Consider the following 25,091-nt stretch of genomic DNA (forward strand, 5'->3'; position numbering starts at 1 on the left):
CTCTGGCGCTGCAGCCACGTAATCTTGGAAATGAAATGACGTAATTGCCCTTGAATCTGCAGTGATTAGTTCTTTATGCTTCCTTTTTTAATTTGTGAGATCTTCAGGGGTCGATTTTGATATTCCGTTAAATTGAGGGGGCGAATTGCAAAAGACACCTGTGTTGTCGGTGGCGATTTTAGTTAGACGGTCGTCGGATCCTACGCCAACTGACAAAAACCTCTGCAACTGTTTCTTCCTTCCACAGCTATTCTTCCTCTCTCTCTCTCTCTCTCTCTCTCTCTCTCTCTCTCTCTAAACTGCAGCAATGGCGAATCCCATTTGGGTTTTTGCACTTCTCGTTGTCTTCATTTCAGCTTCTGCAACTGCAAGTGTTCAAAGTAAGGTTCTTTAAATATCAAGAAATTCCATTTAATTAAATACTGTGTTAGTTACTATTTTTGCAATGCCTCTCAATATAGATTGAAAAGGGTTGTGGGAGGAGAGGGGAAATGTTGATTTATTCACTTGATCTGTTGGTAGACTATTTATTTAGTAAAAGTGGTTTCTTGATCATCTTGAGATCTTGATTTTGGTGATTTTCTCAAGGTTTATGCAATGATTGAATAGTGTGTGTTGTTTTTCTTTCAAATTTCAATAATTGATTAGAAGTTAGAACTTTGGAGTTTGGAAGCCAGATCTCTAGATGGAAAATACTTTAATTTTCTATTTCTTGCTATTGGGATCTTGTACTGATATTTATTAATTATTAGTTTCTCCTTTTTTAGGCAGTTATTGTTTTTGCACACTTTCATCAATTTTGAACTACCTAAACTATGTTGAGCAGAAGCCATTGCTAAATCTGGGCAAGACAAAGGAGAAACAGAAAAAAGGAATGATAATGCATATAGATTAAACAGGCTGCATTCTTCATTGGCTGATGATTCCATGGAAGCTTATAGCAATGTGGATTTATCTGTAGCATGATGTGTCAGTTGCGTATTTTAGGTGTTGAAGTGCCCCCGAATCGTTGAAGGGTGATGGTATGTATGCTTAATAAAACCAAGATAAGTAATGTAGAATTTATGAGATTAGTTATCTATCTAGCCTAGGATAATTAATATGAGGGTGGAGGAGGTATTACTTATCGAGGTGAAATAGTAGAATTAGGCCGGGCCCTTTAACTATCACGGGCCGGCTTGTTATATAATATGGGCTACCAAACGCTCATATAAGCCAAGATTATTTAACAACCTTGGCTTATATAGTGTGCCAAACACACCCAGCTGTTCAATTGCATAGTGGAATTTGTATGCATAATTACTTGGATGCTGAGAGCTTTTCTGTAGAAAGATAGATCAAATGGGTGGTTCACACACATATGGCACGGGTTTTGCCATCAGCATTTGCTGTTATTTCAAGGTGTGGTAACGAGCAAATATTAGCAATCGTGGTTAAAAACTTGGACGAGTATTGCTGATGGCGTCTTCGCCTTATTCTACATTCATCTTGCTTTCCTCACTACCACATATGCTTGCCTTTCTTTGTATAATCTTCAAATCATGTTGTTCTTGTGAATGCACTATGCTTCCGGTTTTTGTGAAAGGATGTTATAGATTTTAAGCGTGTGCGATTATATTGTGAATGCTTCTTGCTTATTCGTATGCTTCTATTTCCCTAAGCAGATGTTTAGACAGATAGATAGATAGATAGATAGATAGACGACAATTTTGAGCTTGTTTGATCACGTAATCTTTCAAAAGCACAATCATGGTCTCAAATAATAGCCCTGTTTATCGGATTGAAACGCAGATAAAGTCACGGACAACCCTGCAGATGAGCTCGTGGCCGCAGTGAACAGCAACCGAACGTCTAGTAAGTTGCCGTCCCTGTACAGCAGCCAAGGCCTCGCGTGCATTGCTCTCCAATACATCAAAGCGTACCAAGGGGACTGTGGTGCCGTAGGCGGACCAAATGCCAAGAAACCGGCTGACTCCGAGTTTGCTGAAACGTTTGCCCCCAACTGCGGTGTCGAGGCCTCGACCCTCGCTCCGATCACCGGCCGTCTACTCGGATGCCAGTCCAAGTACCTGAAGCCATCGGAGGCGTTTTCAGACATCTTGATGAAGAACAACAAGAGCATGGAGATACTTCAGAGCAAGAACCACACGGAGGTCGGCGCCGCTGTTAGTGGCTCGGACGGGGGCGGCTCGTACTTTTGGTGCGTGCTGTTTAGCAGCGGGAAGTCGAACAGCAGCTTCGCGTTGGAAGGGACGGCTGCCAAGATAAGCCGGCCGGGATGCTTCAGCGGCGCTAATGATGTGTGTAGCGGCGCCGTTTTGTCGAGAACGCGTCGCGTTTGGCCGGCGGCGGCCGCCGGTTTGATTGCATTGGCTTATGCATTTGGGATTTGAGTAGATGAACAAGATTATGATGCTCCAAAGTTCTTTGAGTTTCTTGTTAGATATCTCCTACAATCTCTTTGTTGATTGATTTATACATTCTTGAATGTAAGTTTGCAAGAATCACAATGAAATGATTTTTTCCTCTCTCTCTAATTTTAATTTTGCATGCTTTAATTTAATTTTGTAATTATTAATTCGGATTTATTTCGTCTAATTAGGATATATAATTATTTTCTTCAGCTAATAATAAATTGATAAATTTAAAGTTATGGTATATAATTTTTATTTTTTTTTTATTTTTTGAAATAAAAATTAAGTAGTATAATTTATAATATTATAAAAAAATATTTTTATAAAAAGTAGTAAAATAATAGATCTAATAGTAGAACACAATAACACAAAAATCTATATTAGCCAAGAGTAATTCCTAAAAAAAAAAAAAGTTATGATAGATAAAATCGGCTATAAATTCTAAAAAATGCATTATATAAAGTATGCAAAAAGAAGAAATATTAAAGTAACACATAGGAGGCCACAAGCCCTAGCCTCCTATTTTATGGCTATGGACATTTTATAGTGTATATAGCCTACTCACCCACTTACCAAAATTATGACAATGAAAAAAGTGAATTTAAAATGCAAACCAACGTTATAATACTCGGCTTGATCTTGGTTAAAAACTTAAAATTTTAATTTGATTCCACCATAGTTTTAAGCCCATAATTCTCATAAATGTTACCAAACTTTATAGATGAGGGCAAAAATGAGATATTCTTGTACAATCAATAGCCAATTCTTAGCTGGCCTCAATTATGCTGCTTTTGTTGGTTTTTACAAAAAGCCCATGATTCAGCCCAAATTAGACAAGTATTTTCTTAGTATATGGTGAATATACAGTGAATATATATATATTAATCTATTTTTTCCTATTCCCATTTGGGAGAATTTTTTTATTTTTTTTCTTTTTCTCACTCTTTTTCTTGACGCCAAAGAATAAATTGAATCTTCAACTAGAAAAAAAATGACAATTTGTTGGAAGGTTCATGAGAATTACACAAGTTGACAAGAAATTTCCAAGTATTTTAAATGTCACATTCAAATGACCAATAACCTATTAAATACGCATATTAAAATATTTTTACTAATGGATATATTTTAATATGTATCATTATTCTAATTGGCATATTGTATAAAATAAAAGCAGCAAAATATAGAAACAGTAAATTTTGTTAATTTAGTGTATGGTTTGAAGTAATTTTCTTCTCTTTTTTTTACATGGTCTTGAGATGCCTTTTGACAAGTAGAATAAATGCCTGTTCTAAAAAAGCATTTGTGCTCATGCAAATAGTATGATAAGTCAGCCCTAAAATGAGAAAAGCAAACCAAAAAAATTTAAATTTTCTAATGAAGAGTTTTATCAAGTAGTAAATTTTTTGAGGAGTGAAAAGGATTTTTCATAATTAATATGCAATTAATCCATGCATTCACTTCGATCACTTTCTAATAATAAATAAATATAATGCATGTTGCTAAGTGAGGAATCACACTATAGTTGTAATATTTCTTTTTTCGATACATTGATTCTTGATAATTCATGTTTATATACGAAATACTTAGACGATGTTGATTATATTAACTTTTGTTAGTGTATAAAACAATTGGAAGATATTTAAAGATTATTTGAAGTGACAATTCCACTTTTGCAATGAGATAAGAATCAAATAAAAATAACTTAAATAATATAAATAATCAAGAATATTGTGATATTCCAAAGTTTTGATTCATCAAAATAAACAAGGGACCAAAGTAAACGTCTTATTGGGGCGTTCGGTTGTCGAGATAGAATAAGTCTGAGATTATTCGAGATTAAGTTGACTTGAGATTAATTTTATTATAGGGGGTAAGTAAGTCATGACTCACAATCCAATACTATTATTACGTGGCATTATCCCGAGATTGAATATTGGGCCGTATCTACCCAATCGAACAGGATATTATAAGATTAATCTAATCTAATCCTTCAAATCGAACGATCCTTAATGTATAAAATGAGATGGATCAATTGTTAATAATATTTTAAATAATTATTTTCTTATTAAAAATGAGACGTTTCGATATAGTTTCGATATAGTTTTCGAGACACTACTAATGGAACAAACGGAGTAATATATAGACATAACATGTATGGAGAATTTTTTGTGAATATATATGTATATATTGGCGCAGGCGCAGTGCAAAATTCCATCAAGAAGCAGGGGAAGCTATAAGTGGCAGTTCGACATTAAGCCCTCTCTCTCTCCCTTTCTCTCTCTACCGCAATCTGCATTCCCCTTTCCTTAACTTTTAGCTTTCAATTTTATTTTCCCCCAATCTCAAACACTAGTCTTCGTCAATGAATTCAGATTCCCCTATATATACAGCTGCTACTGCTGCTTTCTTTATTCATATCGCGAGCAGAAGCATTTTCGATCTGACATTCCCTAAATTACCCCCTCCTGCGCCCCTTTTAAATCATGCTCACTTCGTTTCATTTACTCAATTCAAATCAACGCCACTGCTCTCTCGTGATCCTCCTAATCCCACGATTCCTGTTCCATTGATTCTTTTTTTGGTTTGGATTGTTGCTCATTCTTTAAATTTTTTCGGGGTATTCTTTTGGAAGGGGATTCAATTCATTGGCGTTGCTCTTTGTCTCTTACTTGTGGTGGGTAATTGTTCTTGATTTTGAGTGCTGCGTGAAATTCTTTGCGGGTTTGATCCTTAATTTTTGTGGGTTGTTTGTTTTTTTTTCAATCATGAAAAGCAAGGTTTGAAATTTTTAACCCCTTTTGTTTTGCTGTTTCATTCGAGGAAACCCCTAAATTCTTGTTGGGTTTGGGTTTGGGTTTAAGCTGTGATCTTGGATTGTGAGATTGTTGGAATGAAGAGGATCAATGGGAATGGGGACAAGGAAGAATTGGAGGTGAAGAAAGTTAAATTCGTTTGTGAGAATGATCAGAATTTTGTCGACTTAGATAGAGATGAAGGCCAGGAAGAGAGAGTTTTAGGTTTAGCTGAGAATGGAGCTGTCAATTTCGAACAAGTTGATAGGAACACGAACCTTTTTGCTAATGTAGTCCCTGATGATCTTGATGGCTCAAGTTTTGGTGTTGTTGAGGGCTCCAATATATGGGATTACGACCTAAATTTTGATATGTTTTTTAAGGAAGAAGAGCAAGGTTTATCTTTAGATCTCAATATCCCACTGTTTAATCCATCCCCTAAGAGGAGGAAGAAGGGCCTTTTGGCTTCTGATCAATATCCTGACAGGAGGTTTGATAATAACAACAAGGAGGTTGTCGACCTTGTATCGGACGATGATGGAAGTGAGGTGGAAATCGTAGGGTTTACAAATGGTTATAATCAACAAATAGAGCCAGGGATGCTTTCTGATAGGGTGAAAGAATTGAGCCTTGAACTGGGACTACCTAGCATGGATAATGGTGTTGGTGAGAGCAGTCAAGTGGCCGGTGGTGAGTATAGGTATACTGGTGAAAAAAAGGGGAAGGGTAGTGATATGGATTCGTGGTTATCACTCAAGTCTAGTTATTTGGTTGATTTGGATCCGGACACTGATATTGACGAACCAGTCCAGCTGATTGAGGTTGAGGAAGAGGTTGAGGAAAACGTTGAGGTTATACAGTTCCGTGCAGAATTATTGGCTGCAAGATCCGGTTATCGGAGAGACACTGCTAGAAGACTTGCACGTGTAAACTTTCCGGATCAGAATAGTGGAGACCAGTCTTCTAGCCAGAAGCAACAACCACCCGCTCCAAATCCTATGGAATGGTTAGGAAAATTGCCGGGGCCTTTTGCTGATGCTCTAAAGATGGTGAGAGAGAGATCATCAAAGCGAGCAGCTGAGCAATTGATTGAGTGGAGACCCTTGGTGAAAGATCAGGAACAAAGCGTTACTGCAGCCTTTGTTCCTTCGCTGCTGAATCTATCATTAAAAGCTCTTGCCGAATGTGCTGAGGGAATTGTGTCGCTCGAACAGGTTCCAGATAGCCTTCGTGTAAGACTGGCTAACAGATTGTGTGATATAGGTAAAATGAACTCCAGTTTTCTGAACCTTCTGGTGGCAGGATCTCCAACTGAGATACGCATAAAGAATTGCTCATGGCTGACTGAAGAGCAATTTCAGCAGACAATTGGAAAGTGTCAGACAAAAGAGTTGCAGGTAGTTTACATCAGCTCTCGTATATTTATATGCCTTTCGAGCTTTATGTTAATGATACTTTTATAGACACAATTTTCACACTCATATATGTTTATGGACATAGTGGGCATCTTCATCCTATATATATACTCCTTGTTTATATATGTTAATGGTTGTCGGTCCGCAAGTGTGGCTTGTGATAGGTGATGAATTGAACATAGTATGTCTGTAATTGTAGTGCTTACATTATGCCTTCTGTTACTGCATGCCGTAGCCAAGTCTTCCAACAGCTTTGACAATGGCAGAGACTTAGTAATTCACCTAAACAGAATTATGGACTCTGGAATATTATCACCAAGATTTCATGTATATTTGTATCTTACCAATATTAGATTTATCGATAGACCTTTGTGTACTAAATTTTGAAGTGGATCATGCATTTTCCACTGTGGATTAATTCTCTCATAGATCATTGTGAAACTAAAAGTCTCTCTGATGAAGTGGGCACACCATGCTGCCATTAATTTTGATATTGCTTTTATGAGCCTTTGCATACTTCTATCTAATCGAGAGTTCAAAAGTAAGGATTGACTGCTGAATACTCTGATTATTTCCTACGTATATGAGTTGATAAGTGGTTTAATATTTTGTTTGTATAGGTTTTGTTTATTTGTTCTCCTTCTGAATGCGGCTGAGCCGTTTCTAACTCAATTCATGTTATGGTTTTTGGCCTACTGCTATTGTTTGTGATTATCATGGTGGTACAAATTACTTACAATGATACATGTTTGCAGGTGCTTCAACTTGATCTATGTGGCCAATGCATGCTTGATATTGCATTCAGTGACATATTAAATAGATATAGGAAAAGTTTTTCTAGATTGACTATCATGTCCGTTAGAGGCGCCTGTCGTTTATCTGACGATGGGCTCAGAAACCTTGTCGAGTCAGCACCTCTACTGCGGTCTATCAATTTGGGTCAGTGCACCCTTCTAACCTCTGATGCCGTCAACTGTATAGCAAATATTTTGGGATCAGAATTGAGGGAATTATACATAGACGAGTGCCATAAAATTGACGTAATGCACATTGTACCCGCATTTAAGAAGTTTAGATATTTAGAAGTCTTATCAGTTGCTGAAATTCATACCGTCAGCGATCAGTTTGTCAACGGACTAGTCACTGCTTGCGGTCAAAGTCTGAAGGAGCTCGACTTTGCTAATTGCCTGTAAGTTGGTTTATTTCGTGCCACTTGCTGATCTATTTTGTCGGTGATGTTTTAACACTCGTCTACTTCACACTGACTGCAGCCGACTGACTGATCACTCCCTCAAAACTATTGGTAAATGTGCTGATTTGCGTTCGTTGAACATTTCAAACCTGAATAACTTGACAGATTTGGGGTTGGAGTATCTTGCCAATGGCTGTAGATCAATTCAAAACCTCAAACTTCGCCACAATGAATTCAGGTGTGTATTACCTCTGCCTTTTCAGTTTTGTGTAAAGTTCTGCAGCTTCACTGAATTATGGATATGGCTAATCTTCTGTATGTAGTGATGAAGCTGTGGCGGCATTTCTAGAAAGCTCTGGAGAGTCATTGTTGGAACTTTTACTGAATAATATGGCAAAGGTATCCTTATCAAGACTCAGCCCTCTATTTGTTCTCTTTTGAAGCTTGTAACCAACTCGATAAATTTGGTAGGTGGGACCCCATACTGCCTTGTCACTCGCCAAACGTTCAAGAAAGTTGTTGAGTTTGGATATATCATGGTGTCGCAAAATTAGTAACGAGGCTCTAGGATTGATTGTTGATAGCTGCTCGTCTCTGAAGCTGCTCAAAATCTTTGGTTGTAGGCAGGTATGACCAGAATAATTTTGATGCATGAGCTTTTCATAAATGTTGCTAATAAACAATACAACTTCCTGATTTATTTGATGCTCTAGATATGAAAGCAGATATTACTATGTTTGTAGGTTTATGATGGATTTAGCTCTTAACGAACTTGGTGCTCGAAGATAATTATTTAATGTCCTCATTTAGAATGAACTTGGTGCTTGAATCTTGATTTAATGTGTTGTGCAGTATCACTTATGTATTTCTGTTGTTGCAGATCACCAATGGATTTCTTGAAGGTCACTCGAATCGGCTTGTGAGGATTATCGGGTCGAACTTTACTCCGATTATGGATCATCTAGATCTGCTTGAACCTGAGGAAATGTTCTTGCGGTACTCACCTCTTCCATCACTTTACACAGAAGATTGACATATATATATAGAAAGAGAGAGAGAGAGAGAGCTGCAGCTGGAGTTATTGATGAGATATACATTAATACATGTGTTTCTGCATATTCTATTTCTGCATATGAAAGCAAAGATGTTGATTATTGATGAGATATATATGTGTTTCTGCATATTAATGCAAAGATGTTTATTGCAAAATTTTCCTGTCCTCATTGATTTATTCAGTGGATATTATTAAGTTTTACTATTGGGTATATAAATATTTTTTAGAGGTCCCATTATATTGCTATTTATATTAGTTACATCTAGTGTCATGTAATGAGAGAGAACAAAGATCTAAAACAAAACACAATTAGTGCCATGTAATAAGACATAACAAAAATCTAAAACAAAACACTACATGAATACATTTCACTTTGCAAATTAAAAATGGATTATAAAAAGCTTTCACTTTCACAATCTAAATCCACAACAACTCCACAATCTAGTAGGTCTTCCACTTGAGCACGAAGGTAAGGATGATCAAGATGAAGATGATCCCGATCGAAGAGCCACCCGCCCGATGAATCCAATAAGGATCGAGCCCGGTGAAGCCGCGCTCCATGAAACTCGAGATAGCTATGGCCATCATCAACAATAGCTGCAGAAGGGGCAAGTACGACGACAAGTGCAACGGCTCTTCCTCGAGCTCCTCCTCAGAGATCGATCTATGATTAACGTAGAGAGGCGAAAGTATAGCAAGAATGGCTAAGCCTATGGCCAAAGCCCTCTTGTCATGAGCAGAAAACCTCCTCATTGCTCCTTGCTCCATTCAAAGGGATTGGCATTTTTAGGAGATGAGAGCTTCTAAAACAAGGTGTTGGAGTTTAGAGAGATGAGATAAGAATAAGTAAAAGAGAGATTGGAGGAGCTTTGCCTTCTCTTTATGTGGTAAAGATATGTGGGAATATGATTCTTGTAGCACTAATTTAAATTCTCATACATCAAAGGAAATAAAATAAAGTGGAAATATTGATTAGGACAATCATAAATGTTTCGAGTTCATTTCAAGAATTTAAATGAGTTCGAAACTTGAATTATTAATAGTAAAACTGAAAGATTATTAACTAAAAAAAGCTGAAAATTTATGGTTACCACTTATAATCTTCATGAAAAGTGTATTTTTGAGTAATTTATAAATTTGTTATAATTACAAAATTTGATTGATAAATATAACCGATTATTTTTTGTTATGGGCCTTTTGTAATTCTTATCAGAAAGTTTGACAAGCTGAAAAACGTGAGTTTCTTTTTATAATGATGAAAAAAACATGGATTTTCGTGAAAATTTATTATTCCACCTACCCACAAATGATATACTCCTATATAAATTAATTATAATAATCGCCATCCATTCATTGTGGGGAAATTCTATGCAACTATTATGATCGCATGCCAACCATATCGCAATATTATCATTTATAATTTATTCCAAAATTTTGAATTAATACAAGTTCGATATGCATAAAAATATGTAACTGTAACTTAGATGTTAAATTATATAGTGTTAATCCTTTTATATAAATATTAATAAGTTCGTAAAAAAATGTTGCGAATACTAAATAACCGTATTATTCCACTTAAAAAAAAAACAAAAAAAGAAATAATCGTATTATTTTTTATTATTAAAAATTGTCAATTTCCACGTCTGACCGTGTTCCACATGCACCACATGTCGCACGTGTCTCCGATTTTAAGATCAAAATTTCACGCGCTGCCGTCGTCGCCTCTGCCTCTCTTTCTCTCACTAGAATCATGTCCACCACCAGTCTCCTCCGTTTCTCTCTCTCCCCTCACACCTCTTCTCTCCACCGCCGCCGCAATGAGCTCCTCCCTCTCCACTACAACCGCCGCGGCGGCTCAGCTGTTGCTCCTCCACACTCGCCGAAATTGCAAGCGCTTCGCCGCGTTTCCTCGAAGGCCGTCGAGTTCCAGCCGCTCCGGCCGCCGGAGGAGGCAGCTCAGGCGGAGCCTGATTCCAATTCCACTTCCACCGTGCTGCTCGATGTCTCCGGGATGATGTGCGGCGCGTGCGCGACTCGCGTGAAGTCGATCCTCTCCGCCGACGAGCGCGTCGAGTCGGCCGTGGTCAACATGCTGACCGAGACGGCGGCGATCAAGCTGAAGGAAGTAGGCGGAGCGGATTCTTCAGCCGTGGCGGAGGATCTGGCGGGGAGAGTGTCGGCGAGTGGGTTCGACGCGCGGCGGAGGGTCTCCGGGATCGGGGTGGAGGCGAAGGTGCGGAAGTGGAGGGAGACGGTGGAGAAGAAGGAGGCGCTGCTCGTGAAGAGCAGGAACCGCGTGGCGTTCGCGTGGACGCTGGTGGCGCTCTGCTGCGGCGCCCACGCGTCGCATACTCTGCATTCCGTCGGCATTCATGTTGGTCACGGTGAGAATGAAATCTAATTGCGAAGCTTTTTTCAGCTCCGGAGTTTGGTTTGGTGTAACTGCTTGTGATCATAAGTAAAATTTACTATGTGATTTTGTCATTTTGTGCATGCTGCTTCAAATACTGCTATTACTATCCAAGGCGCAACTGATTTTACACAAGGAATGATTCTATGCCGAGTTCCATCAGTATTTTACACAACTGATTTTGGAATATTTGATGATTAAGGGGGCGTTTGGGTAAGTTATAAGCTCCAACTACGTCTAACTTATAAGATGTTTCAAGAGCTCATAAGATGTAATGCCTTTAGACATTATAAGTTGTCAAAGCATTTCGATAATTAAGCTTATTAGCTACAAAGAGAAAATCATAGTTAGAGAAAGAAAATTGATGGATTGCAAGCGTATATGTTGGATATGAAAATCCATAGTAGGATGATTTTTATAAAATGATTGTTGCTTATAAGATTATGGAAAAATAAATTGGGTTTGAGGAACTTATTTTGGGGGAAGCTCATTATGAACGGTTCAAGAGCTTATTTTTCCAAACACCCCCTAACTAGAACTTTAGAAGATGTGCTACAAAACTTTGAGTTTCTGCAATAGGAATTTCCGAATTTTGATGAAGTATGTACTAATGTGGTCGTTTGAAACCTTTGATTGGCAATCTTATTTTACTAGAAGCATGATTTTGTTTTATCTCCTTTTCATTTCCCCATTTCATTGGTGTAACTGGTTTTGCTTTTGCTATTCATTTCATGTTTGTCTAGGGTCATTCTTGGATATTCTGCACAATTCTTATGTCAAAGGTGCCTTGGCTTTGGGTTCTCTGCTGGGACCTGGACGAGGTTAGTTCATTTAAATCGGCTACACTGGTTTTTTCTTGTTAAGTTTTCATACGTGGACTTTACAAGATTTATATGCTTTTATTAGTTTGGCACACTTTTTATTCTGCTAACAAAGTTACTTGTTTTATGGTCCAGATTTGCTTGTTGATGGATTAAAGGCTTTTAGGAAGGGCTCACCCAATATGAACTCCCTTGTTGGCTTTGGATCAATTGCTGCATTTGCAATAAGTGCGGTAAGGATATAATTAATGTTGAGTTCTTCTTTTCTCCAAAGTAAATGGTTTTTTGTAACTGCATTTCATTAATTCATTCGGATCTTTTTAGGTATCACTTCTCAACCCCGAACTTCAATGGAATGCCGCATTTTTTGATGAACCGGTATGGTTTGCTACAACTTAAATTTGGTATTTCCAACTTATTGAAAGCATAGTTCACCGTGATTGCCGATCTCCATGGAAGCTGCAGACTACTTCATGGGATCCATTTGAAGTTTCTCACTAAAATTAATGGACTTTCTAGCATGCAGGTTATGCTTCTTGGTTTTATCCTACTGGGGCGTTCGCTTGAAGAAAGGGCCAGACTCAAAGCATCGAGTGACATGAATGAGCTATTAGTAAGTTCTAACTGTTAAATCCAAAACTGTTAAGGGAACTTTCTCATACTGCATGATTCGATAATTGTTTTCTCTTTGCATGAGCTGGTCAAATTTTTGTAACGTGAATCAGTATAAATTTTGTGTGACATATGGCAAGTGCCAACTCTACTTTGACGAATAATAACCTTAGGTCAGAAATTAATACATTTGTAGGGAATAATTATGTATATTGGTGCAGACTTCAGGTTGAACATGCAATTGTATGAAATTATCCTCTTTTATGTCTTTCATCATGTCTCGTAAATTGCTTATTTGGTTATGCTGCAGTCACTTATATCAACTAAATCAAGACTTGTGATTGCTCCCTCTGGAAGTGATGTCACATCAGACAGCGTTCTCTGCTCTGATGCAATGTGCATTGAAGTTCCCACTGATGATATTCGACTTGGTGATGCAGTCTTGGTCTTGCCTGGAGAAACAATTCCTGTAGATGTATGTGCTCTATCCTAATAATTTATTTATAATAAATGCTAAATCTCAAATATAACACTTTGCTGAGAGTGGAGGAACAAAGAAACTGATAAATAGTTTGTTAATGAATGTTCACAACTGATTTAATGGTTGGAATCAGAAGACAAAATGTGATTAGTGGTTAAATCTTTGTAAAGTTCAGAGTTTCTTGGTGGGTCTCTTGCAATATGCTTCTTAAAATTTCAATGAAATTCTAGAATTTATATGTTAGGATACATGTTACATTTGGTTTTATCTTTACTGGTTGTTTACACAAGTCAAGATTGTCTGCACAGGGAAAAGTTCTTGCTGGTCGAAGTGTGGTGGATGAGTCCATGCTCACTGGCGAATCCCTTCCTGTATTCAAGGAAAAAGGTGTTTCTGTTTCAGCTGGAACAATTAATTGGGTGAGGCTACCCAGAGTATATTTACATACCACTAAGATGTTGTGCAGTCATTTCTATGTTAAATCATGGTTGCCTTGCTTTATGACCATACCTAATTTGGCACAAATAATTGTATAGCTAATTAAAATTGGTTAAACTGTTAAATTATGTTAGATGCTTATATTCATAGTTCTATTGCTAGACTGATGCTTTTATCGCAACATGTTGCAGGATGGTCCTTTAAGGATAGAAGCCACCTCTACTGGTTCAAACTCCACAATATCCAAGATTGTTAACTTGGTGAGCTGATATGTGACCACTCCCTCTGTCAAACTTTTGGCATGTTTTATTTTACATAGCATTCAAATGCTCATTATGGATAATCAGAATTCATTTACGGAATCACAGAATGGCTCGCTTTGGATTTTTTTAAATGATTCCTATACTTTCTTGTTTGAAGGTTGAGGATGCTCAAGGACGTGAAGCACCTATTCAGAGGCTTGCAGATTCAATTGCTGGCCCTTTTGTATATAGTGTCATGACATTGTCAGCAGCCACATTTGCTTTTTGGTGGGTTTATACACTTTCAATTTTATACTGTGAAGTTCTAAATGCATAAAATGTATTTTTTCTGCAGATGTCTCATTTCTAAGATATGCTTTGCTTATTATCCCTCGTTTCCTTTCAGGTACTATATTGGAACCCATATCTTTCCAGATGTCTTGCTTAATGACATAGCTGGGCCTGATGGAAATTCACTGTTATTGAGCATGAAGCTTGCGGTGGATGTCCTGGTCGGTACTTCTGACTTTTGTAGGCATATTAATCACTTTCTCTATGATTCTGTGCAGTGAAAGATGTGACTATGCATATGATAACGTTAGTCTTGCTCCTTACTTTGTCTAAATATTGTATGCTCTTTTCCAGGTTGTGTCCTGTCCATGTGCTTTGGGCCTTGCAACACCAACGGCAATCTTAGTGGGCACTTCCCTTGGTACGGTTTTATAAAATTATGTTTTATTTTAGCTTTAGTCTTGGCTAGATAGTTAGATATCAGACCATGACGCCTAGCATAACTAAACTGAGAGGAAACATATTCGTGTTTTATTGAAACTTTCTTCCTTAGACACTCAAGCGTGATGCTTTTATTTGAACATTGAAATACATTTTCATCAGTAATTTGGGTTTGAAATTTGGTTGTGGTTACATCTTTCTATTTGTCCATTGTTCTAGAAGCTTTAATTTTCTCCATTCCCCATCAGGAGCGAAGAAGGGATTGCTTATAAGAGGAGGAGATGTACTTGAACGCTTGGCGGGGATAGATTACATCACCTTGGACAAAGTAGGTAGACTCTGCTTTTTCTGGTATTCCTGTACTTGAATGAAAATGAGAAATGCAATTCTGTGACTTAAATATTTATACCTTTGCTATTTTCTACCATCAGACGGGAACTCTAACTGAAGGAAGACCTGCTGTATCAGCTGTTTCTTCATTTGCTCACGAACAATCTGAAATACTTCAAATTGCGGCTGCCGTGGAAAAAACAGCTTCACATCCACTTGCAAAGGCCATTATAGCTAAAGCAGAGTCATTGAATTTGAATATTCCTAGTACAAGAGGGCAATTAGTTGAACCAGGTTGTGGGACCTTAGCAGAAGTAGATGGGCTCCTTGTGGCTGTTGGAAAATTAAGTTGGGTGTTCGAGCGTTTCCAGCAGAGAACTAGCCTATCTGATATAGAGAAACTCGAGCAGTCTGTGATACACCAGTCATCGGTGGAGTATTCATCTTCTGAACATTCAAGAACGGTCGTTTATGTTGGTAGGGAAGGCGAAGGCGTCATCGGTGCTATTGCAATCTCTGACAATTTGCGATCTGATGCTAAATCTACTATAACTCGGTATATGTCTTTCCTAAACCAAAATATGTAATTTTTTGAATTTGCTGTGAAATACTATTAGTGTAGTGAGTAGTAACTCAGGGTCATTTCTATTTTTCTTACTTGGCTTCTTTCTTCTGATGTTTGAAAGGCTTCAGCAGAAGGGAATTCAGACAGTCATCTTGTCAGGGGACAGGGAAGAGGCAGTGGCAGCTATAGCAAAATCAGTCGGGGTCGAAGATAAATTTGTCAATGGTTCTTTAACACCACAGCAGAAGTCTGGTGCTATATCGAGCCTTCAAGCATCAGGCCATCGTGTAGCTATGGTAATTATCTATATGTTTTTTTATTTAAATTGGAACATGAAAGGGCTAATCTTTGGGTTTGAGGTTAGTTGTATTCAGCATTGTATTTAGGCTTATGTGGAGGATTGCTTGCTACCATGATTTTAACTGTTTTATTGTTTCTCATGGATAAAGATGAATTGCTATTTCTAGCTGAAGTTTTCGATAAATTGGAAAGCTAAACTAACTTGTCATTTAAAGGTTGGTGATGGTATCAACGATGCTCCTTCTCTAGCTCTTGCTGATGTTGGGATTGCATTGCAAATTGAAGGACAAGAAAATGCTGCATCAAATGCAGCATCTATCATTCTCTTGGGAAATAAGCTATCACAGGTATGCACTCATCAATTTCGTCGCTATGTTTCTTCAGCATTTTTGTCTTTGTTTCTATCCATATAGATTCTAATGTTCGTTTAGGAATGTATAATTATTCTAGGATGTCGATTTCGTGGCCTGAAAATATTTGCTTGGCCTTCTGGCAGGTGGTAGAAGCTATTGATCTCGCAAGAGCAACAATGAGCAAAGTACGTCAAAATCTAACGTGGGCGGTTGGCTATAACGCCGTTGCAATTCCAATGGCTGCCGGAGTTCTACTTCCCCATTTCGATTTTGCTATGACACCTTCGATTTCAGGTGCCTACTCCAGTTTCTCCTGCTAACTCTCGAGCTTCAACCAAATATCTAAAATTTGAGCTCATTTTTTATCAATGGATTTTAAAATTGGTAACGTTTCGTTTAACGACGTGTTTGTCTGAGCAGGGGGGATGATGGCGTTGAGCTCCGTCTTCGTCGTCACAAACTCACTGCTTCTGCAGTTTCATGGCTTCCAAAAGAAGAAGGAAAAGAATGGAAGATCCATACATTCTCAATCTCAGAAACAGGAAGAAAAGAGCTAACTAAACCAAGCATCTCTCTCAATAAAAGCTTTTCCAATGTGATTTAATATGTAGTTTGCTCATAATATATAAGAGTGAGATCGATGATTCTTTTTTTTTTTTTCGAGAATTCAGTTCGATGTTATAAATAGTGTATAAAATATCACAAAATCTTGAACTGTGAAATTAGGAGCGAGCAAAATCGAACCGAAATCGAATAATCGAACCGAACTGTTGAAACTTGGCCCAATGGACCGAACTTCTCCGGCGGGCCCAAATAAAATGTTTCGGCTTAGTGCATTCTCGTCCGGGCCTTGCTAGAACCGAAGCCCGTATAATTGGGCCCGTTAAGAAGCTTACTAGCGAAGCCCATTTTCTTAATCGGGCCGAGGTTGCGTTGATATGTCACGTTGTTTAATTATCGATAGAGACGTTTCAGGTCAGATTTTAACAAGCAAGTGCAGTTGACGTGTCGCTTAAGGAATTAAACGAAAGGTGTATAATTATATTTTAATATTCTTTTTGGTAATGCTTGTAAAAAACATTCAATTTTTTGTATTCCCAAACATTACAAAATTCTGGACATTTTTATTTTCTGCCACCAACTCACCATTGACAAATTCGATAGGGACTATAATAAGGGTTTGGTTGCATAATAATTACTAATTTTAATAAATACTCATTTTACATATTCATCTATTTTCTGGAGCGGTGACATATCATAAATATACTTACGTGAAAAAAAATAAAATTGACGATTGTGTAAAAATGAAAATTTATTGGAAGTTCAATAATTTATATGCAATTAATTATAGAATAAAGCGAATCATCTCTAGAATCATTTTACTAATTGTTTAATTTTCTTTTTCCAAAAACAAATGCTGAAATTCAATAATACTGTAATTTAGAGTTTGAAATTATTATAATTTTGGATTGATTTCAAACTCAATGATGTAATTATTACGATGAAACATAATAACACAATTGAATATCACTATTTTATAAACTTGGATATCGTATTTTCATATTAGTATGAGGCATCTCTCATCCATATAAAAAACGCGAGGTCAATCTTGTCTCGTCAAACGATCTAACATTAAAATACAATAATGATAACAAAAATATATGGCATTGATTTTGTATTTTTACTTGAAAGCTCCAATAGAATTGATGGACTCATTACATCTAACACTAAGACCATTTTTCTTTCAAAAAATAAAATAAAAATAAGCCCATTTTTTAAAATGTTTTATATTTTTAAATGCCTTTACTTTTGGAAAGGAATACTAAGAGCTAAGACTACTTAGACTAGTCTTGTTCTCTCACTTAATTCCTCTTAATATCATAACGTAAATTCGAATTCGCAGCAAAATTATTTATGTGGATATAAATATATATAAATATAACAAAAGAGCTTTTACATAACTTTTTCCAAGAAGCTCAAAATTTGGACTCTTTCAATACTTCATTTTGTTTTTGAAAATCGTGGCAGAGTAACCGATTTGGACTCAAAATTTGGACTCTTGATTTGGCTGTTTTTCTAAAACAAGAAAAACACACATGTAAGAGATGAAAGTTCGGTGATAAAGAGACATCCGCAGCTGTTATTTCGCTGGATTTTTTTTAGTTTTTATTTTTATTTTTGAAAACAAGAGAAATACTAATATTTTTTTATCATTTTATAACGAAGAGAAATCAACTATTATTATTCGTAAATACCCGACAAATACTTTGCTTTTCCAAGAAGAACACTTTCTTGATGTCTATGGTAACCATCAATCACACTCCATAAAATTTTCTCTCATTTTCCGTCAAAGTATTAAACGAAACCTTAGTTGTAAGCGGGAATGTCTTCGGCTTCATTTTCATCAATGAGAAGGAAGTGGTGGACTCCTCTCGTATATTAGAATTTTACTGGAATTTTCAAATTTTGAATTTTATTCTGGCCGCAAGAATGTTTTTGAAGTACTTCTTGTTAGCAAGAGATTTTATCATGAAAATTTTAACTATTAAAGCTTTAGCAAAATCGAAATTTTCATACTTGGCATATTAATTTTAAAGTCAATGTATATTTGTAAGATTTATCTTACACAAGTTTTAAGGCGATATACTTGATTCAAATTTTAAAGAATTATCAAGGATTTTAACTTTGGGCTTTTAAATGATGTTTTACAAGTAAATTTTTCTTTTGGACCGGATTTATTTTGATAATTTCAGAAGCACAAATCTTTTTTCCTAAACCAGATTATTGTTAAAGAAGCCACATTTTTTCATTGAGTAAAAATTTAAAGTGCCCACTTCCTTATCTTTTTTTGTAAAAATGCCCTCTCTTATTATACAAAGCATTCTATGCCATATTCTTTAAATATCCTTTGATTTGATGTGTTTCCTTGGTTTTCTGTGAAAGTCTTACACATTTGACCGATTTGACAGCTATCAATAATAAAAGTCAACGATTTGACTGCTATCAATCAAGAATACATATGAACAATGGGCGGCTAGATCATGTATCCGCCCGGGCGGACACATTATTTTATCGGTCGGACACATGATTTGGGTGGGAGATCATGTGTCCGGCCGATAAAATGATGTGTCCGCACGGTGAAATTATGTGTCCGCCCAAGTTTTGGAGAGGAAAATGCCAACACGGACTTGGCAAAGCAATAGCAACACCTTGTTTCTTAACCCATAAATTGGAGAAAATAAGAAACCTACAAGAAAAACAAGACGAATTTGGCATAACAATTCCTACATGTTTCTAATTAACAACTCCGAAAAAGAAATACGGAGTATAAGAAAATAGAATTTTTGGACTCGAGAAATTAAGCAGCTGCTGCTTCTCATCATCTGTTATGTTACCACCTCAGATAATACAAGTAGCATAAAAATTATACAACAGTTGCAGAAAACACATTCAATAATTAATCTTAAATTTTTTACTCCCTCCGTCCCAATAAAAGTGGCCACATTTCCTTTTTGGGTGTCCCATTAAAAGTGGCTACTTTCTAAAAATGACAAAAGTTTACTTTAATTAAGTCAACAATTACTCACTAATTTGGTCAACAATTGTAGGCCACTTTCTAAAAATGTCAAAATTACTCACTAATTTGGTCAACAATTGTAGGCCACTTTCTAAAAATGTCAAAATTACTCACTAATTTGGTCAACAATTGTAGGCCACTTTCTAAAAATTACTCACTAATTTTGGTGGGTCACACTCAATTAAAACATAACAATCCCCTTCTTAATCTCCGTGTCAAAAAAAAGTGGCCACTTTTATTGGGATGGAGGGAGTAATACAGTTGAAATGAGCATCCAACTTCATTATTCAACTTAAATATTCACTAGAAATGGCATGCGCAAAACCAAATGATTCATTCTACAAAGAGAAGAAATGGTGCATAAATTAACTTAAAGAAACAGAAACACTAATTAATTTGTGACTATATTAACTAACACTTTCATATTCGTTGAGTTCAACTCAATTTCTATACATGCCTAGACAAGAAACTCAGCATGAACAACAACCGCAAAATAGCATTTATAAATCCCTAGCCTCGTCTTCATTCTATATATACAAGGAATTCGAACAAAGTGCAAACCTTTATGTCTTCTCCCCACGGTAGCAGTTGCAGCCATTTGTTTATAGAATTATGTCGTGCAGTTTTTTGCGAAGCTCTTCTCCTTCTCTGATTCTCTGTTCCTTAGTATCCAGCAAGATAGCAAGAGAGTCATGAACTGCAGCCATTTGTTCCTCCATACGTTTGATAGTGTTCAATGTTTCAATCTATAGAGAAAAACTGATTAGAAAAGCAGAAGCATCCCCAACTGTGACACAACTAATCAAACTATCTACCCAAAAAAAAGATCATGAATTTATAGCTCTGCAAATACTCCTCGGAGCAAAACTAGTAAGTAGTAACCGATATTCGACAACCAAATTATTCATTCTACAAAGAAAAGAAATGGTGCATAAATTATCTTTATGCTTTTTTTGGGCCTTGGAAATCCTAGCCCAGTCCAGCCAAAACTACGGGCGGGCCGGGCCATTTCGGCCCATTTTGACAGCCCTACTAGTAACCGATATTCGATATTCGACAACCAAAAAAAAGAAATGGTGCATAAATTAACTTAATTAATTTGACTATATTAACTAACACTTCCATATTTGTTGACTTCAACTCAATTTCTATACATGCCAAGACAAGAAACAACAGAAGAAACTCAGCATGACGCAAAATTAAATTTATCTTATCCTACTTCATTCTATATATACAAGGAATTCGAACAAAGTGCAAAAAGTTCACATGGAAACAAATTAAACCCAAACCTTCATGTTGTACCTCCGCCCCTGTGTTTTGGGTATTTTTTCGCCATTTGTTCTACTTTCTCTATTGCGAGTAGTACATGTTGACGAATTAGTTGCATAGATGATGAAACCCCTGAGGTTGAGGTTGGGGTTGGGGTTGGGGTTGGACTTTGACTTGGACTCGCATCGATCTTATGGATCTTTAGTAAATGTTTTTTCAAAACAATTACGCACGTTTGAACACTGTAATATGACGTACACGTATTCCCCTCTCCGTCGTATTGTATACAGTATTTCCTTTGGCCACGCACTTCAAAATAACGATGGGCTTTCGACTTCCGGCGCGGCATCTTATCTACAATGATTTGGCAATTTCTAATTTCAAAAACTTAAACTAAAAGCTATACCAAAAAAGATGAAACACAAACCCTAACAAGAACGAGACGGTAGGATTAACGGAATTCACCCAAAAAAGAAGAAGAAAGAACCTAATTTTTATCTCGGAATTGAGGCGGCGCCGGCGAGACTCTTTCTATAAGATAGCAGGTCAACTCAACAAAACGGGGCGCAGATCCGGTTCCAAAAGAAAGGGTAAAGGGGTACCCGCCAAGGGCCCAAGGCCAATGTTGATTAAAAGGGGCTCCTCGAAAAGGGTTCGACGGAAAACTAGGTGCGGAGGCGTGGAGGTGTGTGGGGGCGTGGCGGAGGGACTGAATGAGGGAGTGACAGAATTAGTCAAAGACTCGAAACAAGGGCTGAAAATTGAAATCCAAAATTAATTTTATAATTTAATGGGTAAATTTGGTTTAAAACCATAATAAATTTCCAAATTTTGATTTTTCCCACAATCTTTCATTCTTGTTTCAAAATACATAATAAATTATTTTTTTTGAAATTTCCCGCGATGACAGATTCTTTTAAAAAATCGCTTCGGATATGCTGGGATAACCGGGTCAAGCCATTCAAAGTAATTGCAATTATCTTCCTATCACAAGAAAATCAAAAATCAAAATTACAAATAAGAAAAGTTAGGAATTACAGCTCTTATTCGACAACAATAATAGCATCGATATGGATTATCGAATGACTTCAACGTTTTGACATCAGCCCGATACCCATGCTTACAAATTTTATGTGGATTCTCATTCCATGAATTTGAATTCTCCGATCATGAATTTGTTGAAGCCATGAAATTGTTTCAATTTCTCCTTCAATGGCGTAGGAAAGATAGAAATCTGTAAAAAAATTGAGTTTCAAACCCTAGACTTAGATTTTCAAGATTTTAAATAAGTAGGTGCTAAAACGACGTCGTTTCTAGTCCCTTCCGCTAAAACGACGTCGTTTCTAGTCCCTTTCCTCATCCAAGTCCGGCGCCACATCATTTAAAAGTTCACAGAAAAGTCACGCGATGGGAAATTCCAAAAAAAAATAATTTATTATGTATTTTGAAACAAGAATGAAAGATTGTGGAAAAAACCAAAATTAAGAAATTCATTATGGGTTAAGACCAAATTTACCCTAATTTAAAATTCAGTCTTATTTTTAATTGGGTTACCCGACCCCTAATTTTTCGGGTCGAGTAATCGGTCACCCTATCTTCCCACCCGGCCCTGCAAACCAGGTATGATTTCTGTCATTGCTCGAACAACCATAGGATCTTCACTATAGCTCATCTTGAATCTCCGCAAACCAAATAGAATCAGAATGAGTTGAACTATAATTTGCTTACAACAAGGCTGGGTGCGAAATTGTAGTTGATTCGAGTGCGGTGGCTGCTCCAATTAATTAACGAGTACAGCGATGCCGAGGACAGCCTTGTCGGGAGCCCTGCCAGAGGGTAGCGCTGCCGAGGACAGCCTTGCCGGGAGCCATCTTTGCCACTGATAAATGAATACGAAGAGCCTGCGCAGTCAAGATGCCTGCGCAGGCTAACATACCTGAGGCTCCTGCGCAGCTTAGAGAACCTGAAGCTCTGTGCAGCGCTGGCAGAGACAGCCCTGCCAGAGGGCAGCGCTGCCGAGGACAGCCTTGCCGGAAGCCAGCTTTGCCACCGAGTTGGGCTTCATTCCTCTGTTTTGTGGGCTTTAGGGTTAGGTCCAAATTAATCATCTATAAATAGAAGGTTTAGCATTAGCATTAGAGAAGATGATTTTATTTCGGGGCAACACTTGTAAAATGTAATTATCTCGAAGTATAGTGAAAGAACTCGAAGATCTCCCATGGATGTAAGTCTTAATGACCGAACCACGTAAATCCTGTCTCGATTATTGCTTTTTAGATTAGGTGTTGATTTCATGCTTCATCACAACCGATGAAAATTAGAGATTGATTGAAAGTAGTGTGTTAAGTAGAAAAATGTATTATTAATTCATGTTGGAAGTAGTTGGTAATTTATTTATGATATTGACAAAATAAAATATATTGTAATTTTGATTTGTAACTAAAAAAATTTAAATTTTTTTGTGTAAATAATTGTTTCGCTTGAATAAAAAAACTCAAAATTTTCAAAAAATATGATATGTAGTTTTCAATAAAAGCTTTTCCAATGTGATTTAATATGTAGTTTGCTCATAATATATGAGTGAGATCGATGGTTCATTTTTTTTTTTTTCGAGAATTCAGTTCAATGTTATAAATAGTGTATTAAATATCACAAAATCTTGAACTGTGAAATTAGGAGCGAGCAAAATCGAACCGAAATCGAATAATCGAACCGAACTGTTGAAACTTGGGCCAATGAACCAAACTTCTCCGGCGGGCCCAAATAAAATGCTTCGGCTTAGTGCATTCTTGTTCGGGCCTTGCTAGAACCGGAGCCCGTATAATTGGGCCCATTAAGAAGCTTACTAGCGAAGCCCATTTTCTTAATCGGGCCGAGGTTGCGTTGATATGTCACGTTGTTTAATTATGGATAGAGACGTTTCAGGTCAGATTTTAACAAGCAAGTGCAGTTGACGTGTCGCTTAAGGAATTAAACGAAAGGTGTATAATTATATTTTAATATTCTTTTTGGTAATGCTTGTAAAAAACATTCAATTTTTTGTATTCCCAAACATTACAAAATTGTGGACATTTTTATTTTCTGCCACCAACTCACCATTGACAAATTCGATAGGGACTATAATAAGGGTTTGGTTGCATAAGTAATTACTAATTTTAATAAATACTCATTTTACATATTCATCTATTTTCTGGGGCGGTGACATATCATAAATATACTTACGTGAAAAAAAAATTGACGATTGTGTAAAAATGAAAATTTATTGGAAGTTCAATAATTTATATGCAATTAATTATAGAATAAAGCGAATCATCTTTAGAATCATTTTACTAATTGTTTAATTTTCTTTTTCCAAAAACAAATGCTGAAATTCAATAATACTATATAATTTAGAGTTTGAAATTATTATAATTTTGGGTTGATTTCAAACTCAATAATGTAATTATTACGATGAAACATAATAACACAATCGAGTATCACTATTTTATAAACTTGGATATCATATTTTCATATTTTTTTTTAGGCAGATATCATATCATCATATTAGTAATGAATTCGAGTCAAATATGATATGAGGCATCCCCCATCCATATAAAAAACTCCAGGTCAATTTTGTCTCATCAAACGATCTAACATTAAAATACAATAATGATAACAAAAATATATGGCATTGATTTTGTATTTTTACTTGAAAGCTTCAATAGAATTGATGGACTCATTACATTTAACACTAGGACCATTTTTTATTTCAAAAAATAAAATAAAAATAAGCCCATTTTTTAAAATGTTTTATATTTTTAAATGCCTTTACTTTTGGAAAGGAATACTAAGAGCTAAGACTACTTAGACTACTTAGACTAGTCTTGTTCTCTCACTTAATTTCTCTTAATATTATAACGTAAATTCGAATTCGCAGCAAAATTATTTATGTGGATATAAATATATATAAATATAAAATATAACAAAAGAGCTTTTACATAACTTTTTCCAAGAAGCTCAAAATTTGGACTCTTTCAATACTTCATTTTGTTTTTGAAAATCGTGGCAGAGTAACCGATTTGGTATTTTTTGGGTGACAAAAATAATAAAAAAAA

At 36.4% G+C, this 25,091-nt stretch overlaps 4 protein-coding genes across 4 annotated transcripts; 3 read left to right on the forward strand and 1 right to left on the reverse strand.

Moving 5' to 3' along the window:
• The first annotated feature begins 236 nt into the window (after positions 1-236).
• LOC131015509 (uncharacterized) lies at positions 237-2,534 on the forward strand. Its single transcript, XM_057943913.1, has 2 exons — positions 237-380; positions 1,792-2,534. Exons 1-2 carry the CDS (start codon positions 308-310, stop codon positions 2,391-2,393), a joined length of 675 nt encoding a protein of 224 aa, XP_057799896.1. The 5' UTR covers positions 237-307; the 3' UTR covers positions 2,394-2,534.
• A 2,080-nt stretch (positions 2,535-4,614) lies between these two features.
• Positions 4,615-9,022, forward strand: LOC131015510 (uncharacterized). The gene is made up of 6 exons (XM_057943914.1): positions 4,615-6,603; positions 7,377-7,810; positions 7,893-8,051; positions 8,137-8,212; positions 8,285-8,440; positions 8,694-9,022. The coding sequence occupies exons 1-6, from the start codon at positions 5,305-5,307 to the stop codon at positions 8,844-8,846; spliced, it is 2,277 nt and encodes a 758-aa protein (XP_057799897.1). The 5' UTR covers positions 4,615-5,304; the 3' UTR covers positions 8,847-9,022.
• Positions 9,023-9,161: 139 nt separating this feature from the next.
• On the reverse strand, positions 9,162-9,838 carry LOC131015511 (uncharacterized). The gene has a single exon (XM_057943915.1). It carries the CDS (start codon positions 9,633-9,635, stop codon positions 9,309-9,311), a length of 327 nt encoding a protein of 108 aa, XP_057799898.1. The 5' UTR covers positions 9,636-9,838; the 3' UTR covers positions 9,162-9,308.
• A 733-nt stretch (positions 9,839-10,571) lies between these two features.
• LOC131015512 (copper-transporting ATPase PAA2, chloroplastic) lies at positions 10,572-16,987 on the forward strand. The gene is made up of 17 exons (XM_057943916.1): positions 10,572-11,251; positions 12,021-12,098; positions 12,234-12,331; positions 12,423-12,476; positions 12,625-12,711; positions 13,021-13,185; positions 13,500-13,610; positions 13,821-13,889; positions 14,050-14,159; positions 14,278-14,383; positions 14,517-14,583; positions 14,852-14,931; positions 15,035-15,489; positions 15,620-15,794; positions 16,014-16,145; positions 16,295-16,445; positions 16,572-16,987. The coding sequence occupies exons 1-17, from the start codon at positions 10,618-10,620 to the stop codon at positions 16,706-16,708; spliced, it is 2,709 nt and encodes a 902-aa protein (XP_057799899.1). The 5' UTR covers positions 10,572-10,617; the 3' UTR covers positions 16,709-16,987.
• Positions 16,988-25,091: the final 8,104 nt, after the last annotated feature.

The sequence above is a fragment of the Salvia miltiorrhiza genome, chromosome 3 (assembly GCF_028751815.1).
Source record: "Salvia miltiorrhiza cultivar Shanhuang (shh) chromosome 3, IMPLAD_Smil_shh, whole genome shotgun sequence".
Classification (NCBI taxonomy): domain Eukaryota; kingdom Viridiplantae; phylum Streptophyta; class Magnoliopsida; order Lamiales; family Lamiaceae; genus Salvia; species Salvia miltiorrhiza.